At 44.0% G+C, this 12,539-nt stretch overlaps 1 protein-coding gene across 1 annotated transcript in view; it reads left to right on the plus strand.

Moving 5' to 3' along the window:
• LOC109874727 (GREB1-like protein) overlaps positions 1-12,198 on the plus strand; it is a 48,389-nt gene extending 36,191 nt beyond the window's left edge. The window contains exons 29-31 of the mRNA XM_031810888.1: positions 778-978; positions 11,048-11,186; positions 11,521-12,198. Of these exons, the coding sequence (XP_031666748.1) occupies positions 778-978; positions 11,048-11,186; positions 11,521-11,684 (504 nt within the window). The 3' untranslated portion in view covers positions 11,685-12,198. The remainder of the gene's footprint in view (positions 1-777; positions 979-11,047; positions 11,187-11,520) is intronic.
• The last annotated feature ends 341 nt before the right edge of the window (positions 12,199-12,539 follow it).

Raw genomic sequence — 12,539 nt, forward strand, 5'->3', positions numbered from 1 at the left:
CCGTTTTCGCCCCACTTTCGTGGTATCCAATTGTTTTTTAGTAGCTACTATCTTGTCTCATCGCTACAACTTCCGTACTTCCGACATCAATGTGTCGGAGGAAACACCGTGCACCTGGCAACCTTGGTTAGCGCGCACTGCGCCCGGCCCACCACAGGAGTCGCTGGTGCGCGATGAGACAAGGACATCCCTACCGGCTAACCCCTCCCTAACCTGGGCGACGCTAGGCCAATTGTGCGTCGCCCCACGGACCTCCCGGTCGCGGCCGGTTACGACAGAGCCTGGGCGCGAACCCAGAGTCTCTGATGGCACAGCTGGTGCTGCAGTACAGCGCCCTTAACCACTGCGCCACCCAGGAGGCCCGACCTTCATGTCTTAAAGTAATGATGGACTGTCGTTTAACAAGGCACACCTGTTAATTGAAATGCATTCCAGGTGACTACCTCATGTAGCTGGTTGAGAGAATGCCAAGTGTGTTCAAAGCTGTCATCAAGTTAAAGGGTTGCTACTTTGAAGAATCTCAAGTATAAAATATTTTGTTAATTTCTTTAATACTTTTTTGGTTACTACATGATTCCATATGTTTTATTTCATAGCTTTGATGTATTCATTATTATTCTACAATGTAGAAAATAGTAAAAAATAAAGAAAAATCTTGGAATGAGTAGGTGTCTAAACGTTTGACTCTTATTGTACATAATATAGTGTGTTTGTATGTGCCTAATTATGTCTGAAACACAGTCAGTCACCCTAACCCCCAACCTGCTCCCCCTCTAGGTGATGGAGAATCCAGCCCCCATCAGCCCGTACCAGTATGTCTGTGCCCCAGACAGTGATCACACCCTCCTGGCTGCCCCGGCTCAGTTCCTCCTAGAGAAGTTCCTCCAAAGCTGCAGCCACAGACTGTTCCCCAAGGCAGTACAGAACAACAGCAACCCTGTGCTGTCCATAGACAGTTTCCTCAACATAGGCCCTGAGGTAAGATCCATAGACAGTTTTCTCAACATAGGCCCTGAGGTAAGATCCATAGACAGTTTTCTCAACATAGGCCCTGAGGTAAGATCCATAGACAGTTTTCTCAACATAGACCCTGAGGTAAGATCCATAGACAGTTTTCTCAACATAGACCCTGAGGTAAGCTCCATAGACAGTTTTCTCAACATAGGCCCTGAGGTAAGATCCATAGACAGTTTTCTCAACATAGGCCCTGAGGTAAGATCCATAGACAGTTTTCTCAACATAGGTCCTGAGGTAAGATCCATAGACAGTTTTCTCAACATAGGCCCTGAGGTAAGATCCATAGACAGTTTCCTCAACATAGGCCCTGAGGTAAGATCCACAGACAGTTTCCTCAACATAGGCCCTGAGGTAAGATCCATAGACAGTTTTCTCAACATAGGCCCTGAGGTAAGATCCATAGACAGTTTCCTCAACATAGGCCCTGAGGTAAGATCCATAGACAGTTTCCTCAACATAGGCCCTGAGGTAAGCTCCATAGACAGTTTCCTCAACATAGGCCCCGAGGTAAGATCCATAGACAATTTCCTCAACATAGGCCCTGAGGTAAGATCCATAGACAGTTGCCTGATTTGTCTAAAATCCTTATTCATGTCCTCATTACATGTAGCGCCAAAAGACCACTCATAATCTGTAAAGTTCTCTACTTTTGATAGATTTAAACAGACAATATTGGAATCACCTTGGTCACAACTATGAACTGTCAACTCCGTCTGCCTGATAGATTAAGATAGAATATGAATTTTGGTTAAAATATGTTTCCATGTCATTAGATTTTGGAGTCATAAAGCTACTGAGGAAAAACAAAATTGCTGCTTTGAATACCACTTGAATGAAGAAGAACATTTTAGTTTTTGTCAACTATGTAAAACATCAACTCCGTCCGATTTCTGTCTAATGTCAACTCCGTCAGAGTGCTGCAAGATCTGATAGGATGGTTGTTTTTATTGGGGATTTTGAAATGAATCATTCTCCATATTTTACAATTGTTTGTATTGAACTTTTATTTTTAGAGGCAATAATATGTCTGTTTTCAAGATCTATTGTCATCTCCGTCAGTGGCTTGTCAATTCCATCACTGATGGTGAGATATCGTTTTTTTGTAAATATTCAGAACAAATATTAGAATCACTGTTCTGCAACATTTGCTGTTGAAGTATTTGCTGTTCTAGGTATAAGGGATAATATTTGCTTTATACATGTTGTTTTATGTTCTCAACCTAGAAAAACATGCCAAAATGCTAACAAAATCAGCCCTGGAGTGTTCAATAGAGCTATAAAACAAAACAAAAGACATTTGTGTTACGGGATTCTTCTGTCGAAGGAAAGGCGGACCAAAATGCAGCGTGGTTATGGTTGAACATCTTTAATAAAGATGATAACGTGAACAATATACATATACAAAGCAAGAAAACGTGGAAAACCCGAAACAGTCCTAACCGGTGCAAAACACAGAGACAGGAAACACAAAATACTAAGGCCAGGGCCTTAGCCTTTATGGTGTCTGATGGAGTTGACATGAATCCAGTTAGATAATTAAAAATAATAATAATAATTAGGAGGTTGTTCCTTTACATGGTGTGATGGCTAATACTCTGATCAATCACAATATAGTTGATTTTGTCCCATCTTTTAAGAAACCCTGAGTTCTAAAACAGTTAAAAATTCAGAGCTTCGTGTCAAAATGTGTAAAATAGCACGAGATTATCTGTAAAACTTAACGTTTTTTCTCTCTGGCCTATGGGGGGAGGGTGTTTAACATAGGCCCTGAGGTAAGATTTAGTCAGTTACCTCAACATAGGCCCTGAGTATTAGCTGAGCAATCTTTTGAAAAGGGGGTGGAGAGAATGTGAAAATCTTAAGATTTCCACATTTTGTTGTTACAGCTTGAATTTAAAATGGATTAAAAATCCCTTACTTCAAAGGCAATTATAGTCAATGAACTAATCACTGATCATAATCTTGATGTGATTGGCCTGACTGAAACATGGCTTAAGCCTGATGAATTTACTGTTTTAAATGAGGCCTCACCTCCTGGCTACACTAGTGACCATATCCCCCGTGCATCCCGCAAAGGCGGAGGTGTTGCTAACATTTACGATAGCAAATTTCAATTTACAAAAAAAAAAATGACATTTTCGTCTTTTGAGCTTCTAGTCATGAAATCTATGCAGCCTACTCAATCACTTTTTATAGCTACTGTTTACAGGCCTCCTGGGCCATATACAGCGTTTCTCACTGAGTTCCCTGAATTCCTATCGGACCTTGTAGTCATAGCAGATAATATTCTAATCTTTGGTGACTTTATTAATATTCACATGGAAAAGTCCACAGACCCACTCCAAAGGGCTTTCGGAGCCATCATCGACTCAGTGGGTTTTGTCCAACATGTCTCTGGACCCACTCACTGTCACAGTCATACTCTGGACCTAGTTTTGTCCCATGGAATAAATGTGGTGGATCTTAATGTTTTTCCTCATAATCCTGGACTATCGGACCACCATTTTATTACGTTTGCAATTGCAACAAATAATCTGCTTAGACCCCAACCAAGGAACATCAAAAGTCGTGCTATAAATTCACAGACAACACAAAGATTCCTTGATGCCCTTCCAGACTCCCTCTGCCTACCCAAGGACGCCAGAGGACAAAAATCAGTTAACCACCTAACTGAGGATCTCCATTTAACCTTGCGCAATACCCTAGATGCAGTTGCACCCCTAAAAACTAAAAAAATGTCTCATAAGAAACTAGCTCCCTGGTACACAGAAAATACCCGAGCTCTGAAGCAAGCTTCCAGAAAATTGGAACGGAAATGGCGCCACACCAAACTGGAAGTCTTCCGACTAGCTTGGAAGGACGGTACCGTGCAGTACCGTAGAGCCCTTACTGCTGCTCGATCATCCTATTTTTCTAACTTAATTGAGGAAAATAAGAACAATCCGAAATTCCTTTTTAATACTGTCGCAAAGCTAACTAAAAAGCAGCATTCCCCAAGAGAGGATGACTTTCACTTTAGCAGTGATAAATTCATGAACTTCTTTGAGGAAAATATTATGATTATTAGATAGCAAATTACGGACTCCTCTTTAAACCTGCGTATTCCTCCAAACCTCAGTTGTCCTGAGTCTGCACAACTCTGCCAGGACCTAGGATCAAGTGTTTTAGTACTATATCTCTTGACACAATGATGAAAATAATCATGGCCTCTAAACCTTCAAGCTGCATACTGGACCCTATTCCAACTAAACTACTGAAAGAGCTGCTTCCTGTGCTTGGCCCTCCTATGTTGAACATAATAAACGGCTCTCTATCCACTGGATGTGTACCAAACTCACAAAGTGGCAGTAATAAAGCCTCTCTTGAAAAAGCCAAACCTTGACCCAGAAAATATAAAAAACTATCGGCCTATATCGAATCTTCCATTCCTCTCAAAAATATTAGAGAAGGCTGTTGCGCAGCAACTCACTGCCTTCCTGAAGACAAACAATGTATACGAAATGCTTCAGTCTGGTTTTAGACCCCATCATAGCACTGAGACGGCACTTGTGAAGGTGGTAAATGACATTTTAATGGCATCGGACCGAGGCTCTGCATCTGTCCTCGTGCTCCTAGACCTTAGTGCTGCTTTTGATACCATCGATCACCACATTCTTTTGGAGAGATTGGAAACCCAAATTGGTCTACACGGACATGTTCTGGCCTGGTTTAGATCTTATCTGTCGGAAAGATATCAGTTTGTCTCTGTGAATGGTTTGTCCTCTGACAAATCAACTGTAAATTTCGGTGTTCCTCAAGGTTCCGTTTTAGGACCACTATTGTTTTCACTATATATTTTACCTCTTGGGGATGTTATTCGAAAACATAATGTAAACTTTCACTGCTATGCGGATGACACACAGCTGTACATTTCAATGAAACATGGTGAAGCCCCAAAATTGCCCTCGCTAGAAGCATGTGTTTCAGACATAAGGAAGTGGATGGCTGCAAACTTTCTACTATTAAACTCGGACAAAACAGAGATGCTTGTTCTAGGTCCCAAGAAACAAAGAGCTCTTCTGTTGAATCTGACAATTAATCTTAATGGTTGTACAGTCGTCTCAAATAAAACTGTGAAGGACCTCGGCGTTACTCTGGACCCTGATCTCTCTTTTGAAGAACATATCAAGACCATTTCGAGGACAGCTTTTTTCCATCTACGTAACATTGCAAAAATCAGAAACTTTCTGTCCAAAAATGATGCAGAAAAATGTATCCATGCTTGTCACTTCTAGGTTAGACTACTGCAATGCTCTATTTTCCGGCTACCCGGATAAAGCACTAAATAAACTTCAGTTAGTGCTAAATACGGCTGCTAGAATCCTGACTAGAACCAAAAAATTTACTCATATTACTCCAGTGCTAGCCTCTCTACACTAGCTTCCTGTCAAAGCAAGGGCTGATTTCAAGGTTTTACTGCTAACCTACAAAGCATTACATGGGCTTGCTCCTACCTATCTCTCTGATTTGGTCCTGCCGTACATACCTACACGTACGCTACGGTCACAAGACGCAGGCCTCCTAATTGTCCCTAGAATTTCTAAGCAAACAGCTGGAGGCAGGGCTTTCTCCTATAGAGCTCCATTTTTATGGAACGGTCTGCCTACCCATGTCAGAGACGCAAACTCGGTCTCAACCTTTAAGTCTTTACTGAAGACTCATCTCTTCAGTGGGTCATATGATTGAGTGTAGTCTGGCCCAGGAGTGGGAAGGTGAACGGAAAGCCTCTGGAGCAACGAACCGCCCTTGCTGTCTCTGCCTGGCCGGTTCCCCTCTTTCCACTGGGATTCTCTGCCTCTAACCCTATTACAGGGGCTGAGTCACTGGCTTGCTGGGGCTCTCTCATGCCGTCCCTGGAGGGGGTGCGTCACCTGAGTGGGTTGATTCACTGTTGTGGTCATCCTGTCTGGGTTGGCGCCCCCCCCTTGGGTTGTGCCGTGGCGGAGATCTTTGTGGGCTATACTCAGCCTTGTCTCAGGATGGTAAGTTGGTGGTTGAAGATATCCCTCTAGTGGTGTGGGGGCTGTGCTTTGGCAAAGTGGGCGGGGTTATATCCTTCCTGTTTGGCCCTGTCCGGGGGTGTCCTCGGATGGGGCCACAGTGTCTCCTGACCCCTCCTGTCTCAGCCTCCAGTATTTATGCTGCAGTAGTTTATGTGTCGGGGGGCTGGGGTCAGTTTGTTATATCTGGAGTACTTCTCCTGTCCTATTCGGTGTCCTGTGTGAATCTAAGTGTGCGTTCTCTAATTCTCTCCTTCTCTCTTTCTTTCTCTCTCTCGGAGGACCTGAGCCCTAGGACCATGCCCCAGGACTACCTGACATGATGACTCCTTGCTGTCCCCAGTCCACCTGGCCATGCTGCTGTTCCAGTTTCAACTGACCTGAGCCCTAGGACCATGCCCCAGGACTACCTGACATGATGACTCCTTGCTGTCCCCAGTCCACCTGGCCATGCTGCTGCTCCAGTTTCAACTTCCACCTGACTGTGCTGCTGCTCCAGTTTCAACTGTTCTGCCGTATTATTATTCGACCATGCTGGTCATTTATGAACATTTGAACATCTTGGCCATGTTCTGTTATAATCTCCACCCGGCACAGCCAGAAGAGGACTGGCCACCCCACATAGCCTGGTTCCTCTCTAGGTTTCTTCCTAGATATTGGCCTTTCTAGGGAGTTTTTCCTAGCCACCGTGCTTCTACACCTGCATTGCTTGCTGTTTGGGGTTTTAGGCTGGGTTTCTGTACAGCACTTTGAGATATCAGCTGATGTACAAAGGGCTATATAAATACATTTGATTTGATTTGATATAAATGTTTGGTCACTGACCTATACACAATACCCTTACAATGTCAAAGTGGTGTGTGTGTGTGTGTGTCTTGGCCACCGTACTCCGGTGCTAACCTTGTCAAGATATTCTCCACTGCTATGCTCGTTATCGAGGCCACTGGGCACTCGTTGTCCTTCGACTATTTAAAACTCGAACGGGTCACTTCCCTTGATAACCGCGTCTAGGAAGGTTGTTAGCCTACTCAGCCATAAAACGTGAGATTTGGATTGCCTCCCCTAGGCATCCCTCTCCCCTGGTATTACTGGCATGCTACAAGCTAGCGCCACTGTGTATTATCAGCTAGTTTACTAACTCCACCTAGCTGCCACTGTGTGTTGTCAGCTTGGCTTACCAAACAACGGCCATTCGTGTGTGTTTCACATTAATAAGCCTATGTGATAACTCTCCTAAACATGATATCTCTCCTGCTCCAGCCCTGTGGTCATAGCTAGGCTCACCCTAAATTGTATGGCAGGTGCTGTACAATTCCTGCCAGATTATTGTAGCTCTCTACCTTTACTCTGTATTGTGATAGTTGTTGTAATACAGTCTCCAGTTACTATTATATTAGTTAACTTGATTAATCAGATTATTGCATAAGAAATATTTTATTTGTTTATTTGATATATTTTTTCTTCCCATTCTGAGAGAACACTGGGCATGCATAGCTGCTCCTCTTGTGAAGCTAAACTACAAGTAGAAGATGGTCATGACCTGTGCCCTGCCTGCCTAAGCGTTGGCCACCTGTATGAGGCCCTTGCTGAACCCTGCATTAACTGCACCATTATGCCTGTGAAAGTAAGGGAAGCGAGGTTAGTAAGAATTGACAGCCTGGTTTTCACAGATAATTTACCAGTGTTGATCGCCTGGATCCACCCAGGGCGACCAAAAGAGCTAAAGCCCACGAAACTGATGGCCTTCACGTTCCTGTTTTACCAGGACTGTCACGGTTGTCGTAAGAACAGGACTAAGGTGCAGCAGATGTTGAGTTCCACATATTTATTTCAAAAGCAAAAACAATAAATCAATAAACGAACAACAAAACGTGGTGCACATGCACAAACACAAAAAAAATAGGTACTTAAATATGATTAAATATGATCCCGAATTAGAGACAACGATTACCAGCTGCCTCTAATTGGGAATCATACAAAAACACCAACATAGAAAATATAAACTAGAACACAACATAGAAATTATAAACTAGAATACCCCCTATTCACGCCTTGACCTACTACACCATAGAGAAACAAGCGCTCTCTATGGTCAGGGCGTGACAAGAACACAGGCATTTTCTGCGGTTTGCCATCTAAAGCCAGGCATATCAGTTTGCGATATTACCCTTCGTCCTCTCCCTGGCTCCTTGCATCTCCACAAGATGTGTGAGTGCAGCCATGATCTCCCTCCACCTACAGGGGATCAGGATCCTTCCTTACTTTGACGACTGGCTCATCTTCTCCCCCTCTCGCGAGTTTGTGGCTGAGAACCAAGCGTTGACACTGACCCACCTTACCATGAACAACAAAAACAAAAAACTTCACACCAGGCCAAAAGCTCACCTTTATTGGTATGGCTCTGAACTCCTGTACTATAGGGCATGTAAAAAACTCAGTGTGTGGACAGCATTCTTCTTCTGCAATTTTCCAGTTGAATGAGTGGTGAAGGTACCAACGTTCACGGCGGCCTCCAGGGTGACACCTTTAGGCCTCCTGTCTTTAAGACTACTACAAGTGTGGTTTAATGACCTCCACCTGGACCCCAAGTGGGACAGAAACACCAAAATGCAGGTGACATGGGCATGCTACTCTACTCTGCGGCCATGGAGGAAGAGAACCTACCTGACTACAGATGTCCCTCTTGGATCAATTCCGGTAAGGCGGGAACTGACAACCGACGCTTCACTAACAGGCTGGGGAGCACTGTGGCAAAACAGGTCTGTATGGGGAGAGTGGCTCCCCCGCTGGAGAAAAATGCACATCAACGTGCTAGAACTTCAGACAGTTTACCTAGCCCTGAATCACTTTCTGCCGGTTCCTGATACAATCAGACAATACGTTGACAGTGTTCCACATCAACCATCAAGGGGGAATGAGGTGGCCCAACAACTTCTGACATGGGCCCTACGAGCCATTCATCTCCCAGGCAAGGTGAACGAGGTGGCGGACTTCTTGTCGTGACAGAAAACGGCCCCTGGAGAATGGAGACTTCACCCGCAAGTAGTGAAGATGATATGGCAGCGGTTTGGAACTGAACATGTGGACCTGTCCGGGCGAGAACTTGGGATCTGCGAAAACCTCCCTTCGAGCATACGGAGGAGTCAGCTATTTCATCTGCGAAACGTGGGAGTGAGCTCCATGAACTCTCTATGAGTCCTGTCTGTTTACCATGGAAGGCCTTATGGTCCTATCCAGCCTTTTGCCTAAATGTATCACCCCTTCACATCAAGCCATCGAGCTGGCGGCCTTCCTCCCTCACTCCTTTCCAGAATGCGGAGGAGGAGCGAGCAAATCTCCGGTGTCCAGTCTGTTCCCTCAAATGCTATATGCAAGTTTTGGAGCACCACAGGAAATCAGACCAGCAGTTTCTGTGCTTCGTTGGGAAGTCAAAAGGCCTTGCATTGTCCAAGCAGAGGCTTTCTCACTGGGTTGTGGATGTCATTGCTCAGGCCTACAAGAGTATAGGGCTCCCTGTCCCAGAAAGTGTGATATATTACTGGACCAGAAGTGTTGTCACATCTTGGGCTGCACTGAGAGGCATCCCCCTGAATGAGATATGCACAGCTGCTGTCTGGTCGTCGCCCTGCACGTTCTCAAGATTTTACAAGGTCAACGTTGCATCTTGCCACAACATGGAGTCTGCCATTCTTCCAGTGGCTCCGGCACATTAGTCAGAGGTTAGTAGTGCTATTCCTTGCGACCTTGTTGGCATGTCTGGCAGTCTTCCAAGTATTTGTAGAACCATATTTACATTCGTAACTTCCGTTCTACTTCATACATATAAAACAGAAGTTACCAATGAAACTATGGTTCTACAAATACCTGGAAGATCGTCAGTACTTTTCTGTCACTCTGAATGTTTGGGCGAGAAGATTCTCTAAAACAGTGTGTGATCTGACGCACAGTTTAAATGAACAGTGGGTGCACGTCACCGTATTATTCTCTTTATTAATATTATTACCGACCTACGCGGAGATTGAGAGATATAATACATCTTCCAGGTATTCGTTGAACCATAGATACTTCCGTTTTTCCGGATGAGAAGGAAATGGAGCTAAGCACAGGCAAAGTTTTAGAGGGAAACCTGGTTCAGTCTGCTTTCCACCAGACACTGGGAGATGAATTCATGTTTCAGCAGGATAATAACCTAAACTACACAGGAGCTGCTTACCAAGGAGACAGTGAATGTTCCTGAGTGGCTGTGTTACAGTTTTGAATTAAATCTACTTAACAATCTATGGCAAGACTTAAAAATGGTTGTCTAGCAATGATCAACAACCAATTATTTGCCAGAGCTTGAAGAATTTTGAAAAGAATAGTGGGCAAATGTTGCACAATCCAGGTGTGGAAAACTCTTAGAGACTTACCCAGAATGACAGAATTACAGCTGTAATAGCTGCCAACGGTGCTTCTACAAAGTATTGACTCAAGGGTGTGAATACTATGTAAAGTAGATATTTCTGTATTGTATTTTAAATACATTTGCAAAAATGTCAAACATGTTTTGAATTACTGTCTTTATGGAGTATTGTGTGTAGATGGGTGAGACAAAAAGTATATAATCCATTTTGAATTCAGTCTGTAACACAACAACATATGGAATAAGTCAAGGGGTATAAATATTTTCTGCAAATGTTCTGCAAATATTGCACAATCCAGGTGTGTAAGTCTTAGAGACTTACCTAGAAAGAGTCACAGCTGTAATTGCTGCCGAAGGTGATTCTAACATGTAGAACATGTAAGGGGAATGAATACTTTCTGAAGGCCAACTTGTGTACAACTCATTAATTGATTTCTGCAAAAAAAATGTATTGTAAAAATGTTAAGTCAAGCACAGGTTTTAAGAATTTTTCGTATAGAATTTGGACAATTGGAACGATTCCATGTTCCCATGATAAAACATCATGACTGAGATGGTGGAGATGTGACTGTGCTTTCTGCATCCCCAGGTGTCAGTATGTTACGTCAGCTCCAGGCCACACTCCTCAAACCTGGACCACCAGGGTCTGGTCTTCAGCGGCCTGCTGCTCTACCTGTGTGACTCCTTCGTTGTCTCTGGCCTCCTCAAGAAGTTTCACTTCCTCAAAGGTAACTAATGCTATTTTCTATGTTGTGTTTTGTTAGCCCTTATGTAAAGTTAAGTGTAACCTCATCCATAGTTTTGGAACCATGTAAGGTTTGACCAATGTAATGTCTGTGAGGCCTAGGGCTATTAATCTTCAATTCAATTCACTCGATCAATACCACCTTTCTGACTGGTTCTCTGACCTCTGATTATAATGTTTTCCAATATAAACATCCAAAATGACATATACTGTATAATGAACCATACAACAATACACGTATATACCGTAGGAAAACAATGGCACCTTTCTGATTGGTTCCTTGCCCTATGACCTCTGACCCCTGACCCTGTTCCTAGGTGCCACATTGTGTGTGATCTGCAGGGACCGTAACTCTCTGCGTCAGACAATCATGCGACTGGAGTTGGAGGACAAGTGGCAGTTCCGCCTGAGGGATGAGTTCCAGACGGCCAACTGCAGCGAGGACCGGCCCCTCTACTTTCTCACCGGACGCCATGTTTAACCCTAAGACTGATGCCAGACCTGCTCAGTGCCCTCCTGTTCCATAGACCCTAACCACCAACCACTGATCTCAGACCAGTTAACAATCACAATTATTCTCTGTCTGTCAGAGGATACAATAACTCTTAAATCTGTTCAGCCAACTTCCTGTCACACAGACCCTAATCAAACAGGAGGATAGCATCTGTTCTCAGACCACTTAACAAGCACAACAATTCTCTGTATGTCAGGAGATCAGAGAGATGTATTGGGGCACACCCAGGCCCCAAGTGCCCTGTATGGACACGTGGTCATCATCAATGTGGATGTAACTTCTCCTATACGCTCCTCTCCCACGCTGCACTATGTTCGGAACAGAATTGTTCAGCCAGAGACTCTTAACTGAGGCTTGTGTTGGAGTCTGTCCCTGATCTGAGCCTGGCGAAAGCACACCATGCGATTATCTGAGGACAGCACCCCACATACAAAACCATGAAAAACATATTTCAACCAGGCAGGTGCGACACTGTTACGGATACAGTTATCCTGTGTGTGTGTATCCTGTGTGTGTGTGTTTCTTTTCTCTCGTTCTCCCCTCACAGGTGAAAATCAAGTCATCACCTGTGAGTATTGTTTTGGTTATGGTGTTTGTTTGTTGCTGGTGGGAAAAGGGGGAAACCAAGGCAAGTCGCCCATGGGCATACACTACCCGTAGGTGAACTTTGTTAAATACACTAGTTAGAACTGGGCGGACACCCACTGTATTTTTGGTTAGTTAGTTAGCTGTTGTTAAAGTAGGCTAGTCTAGCTTAGGGGTGTTTTTGTATATTTATTGTTTCTTTCCTTGGGTCCAGCTCAGCCCCTTTTCCTGCTCCCC

The sequence above is a fragment of the Oncorhynchus kisutch genome, linkage group LG30, assembly GCF_002021735.2.
Source record: "Oncorhynchus kisutch isolate 150728-3 linkage group LG30, Okis_V2, whole genome shotgun sequence".
Classification (NCBI taxonomy): domain Eukaryota; kingdom Metazoa; phylum Chordata; class Actinopteri; order Salmoniformes; family Salmonidae; genus Oncorhynchus; species Oncorhynchus kisutch.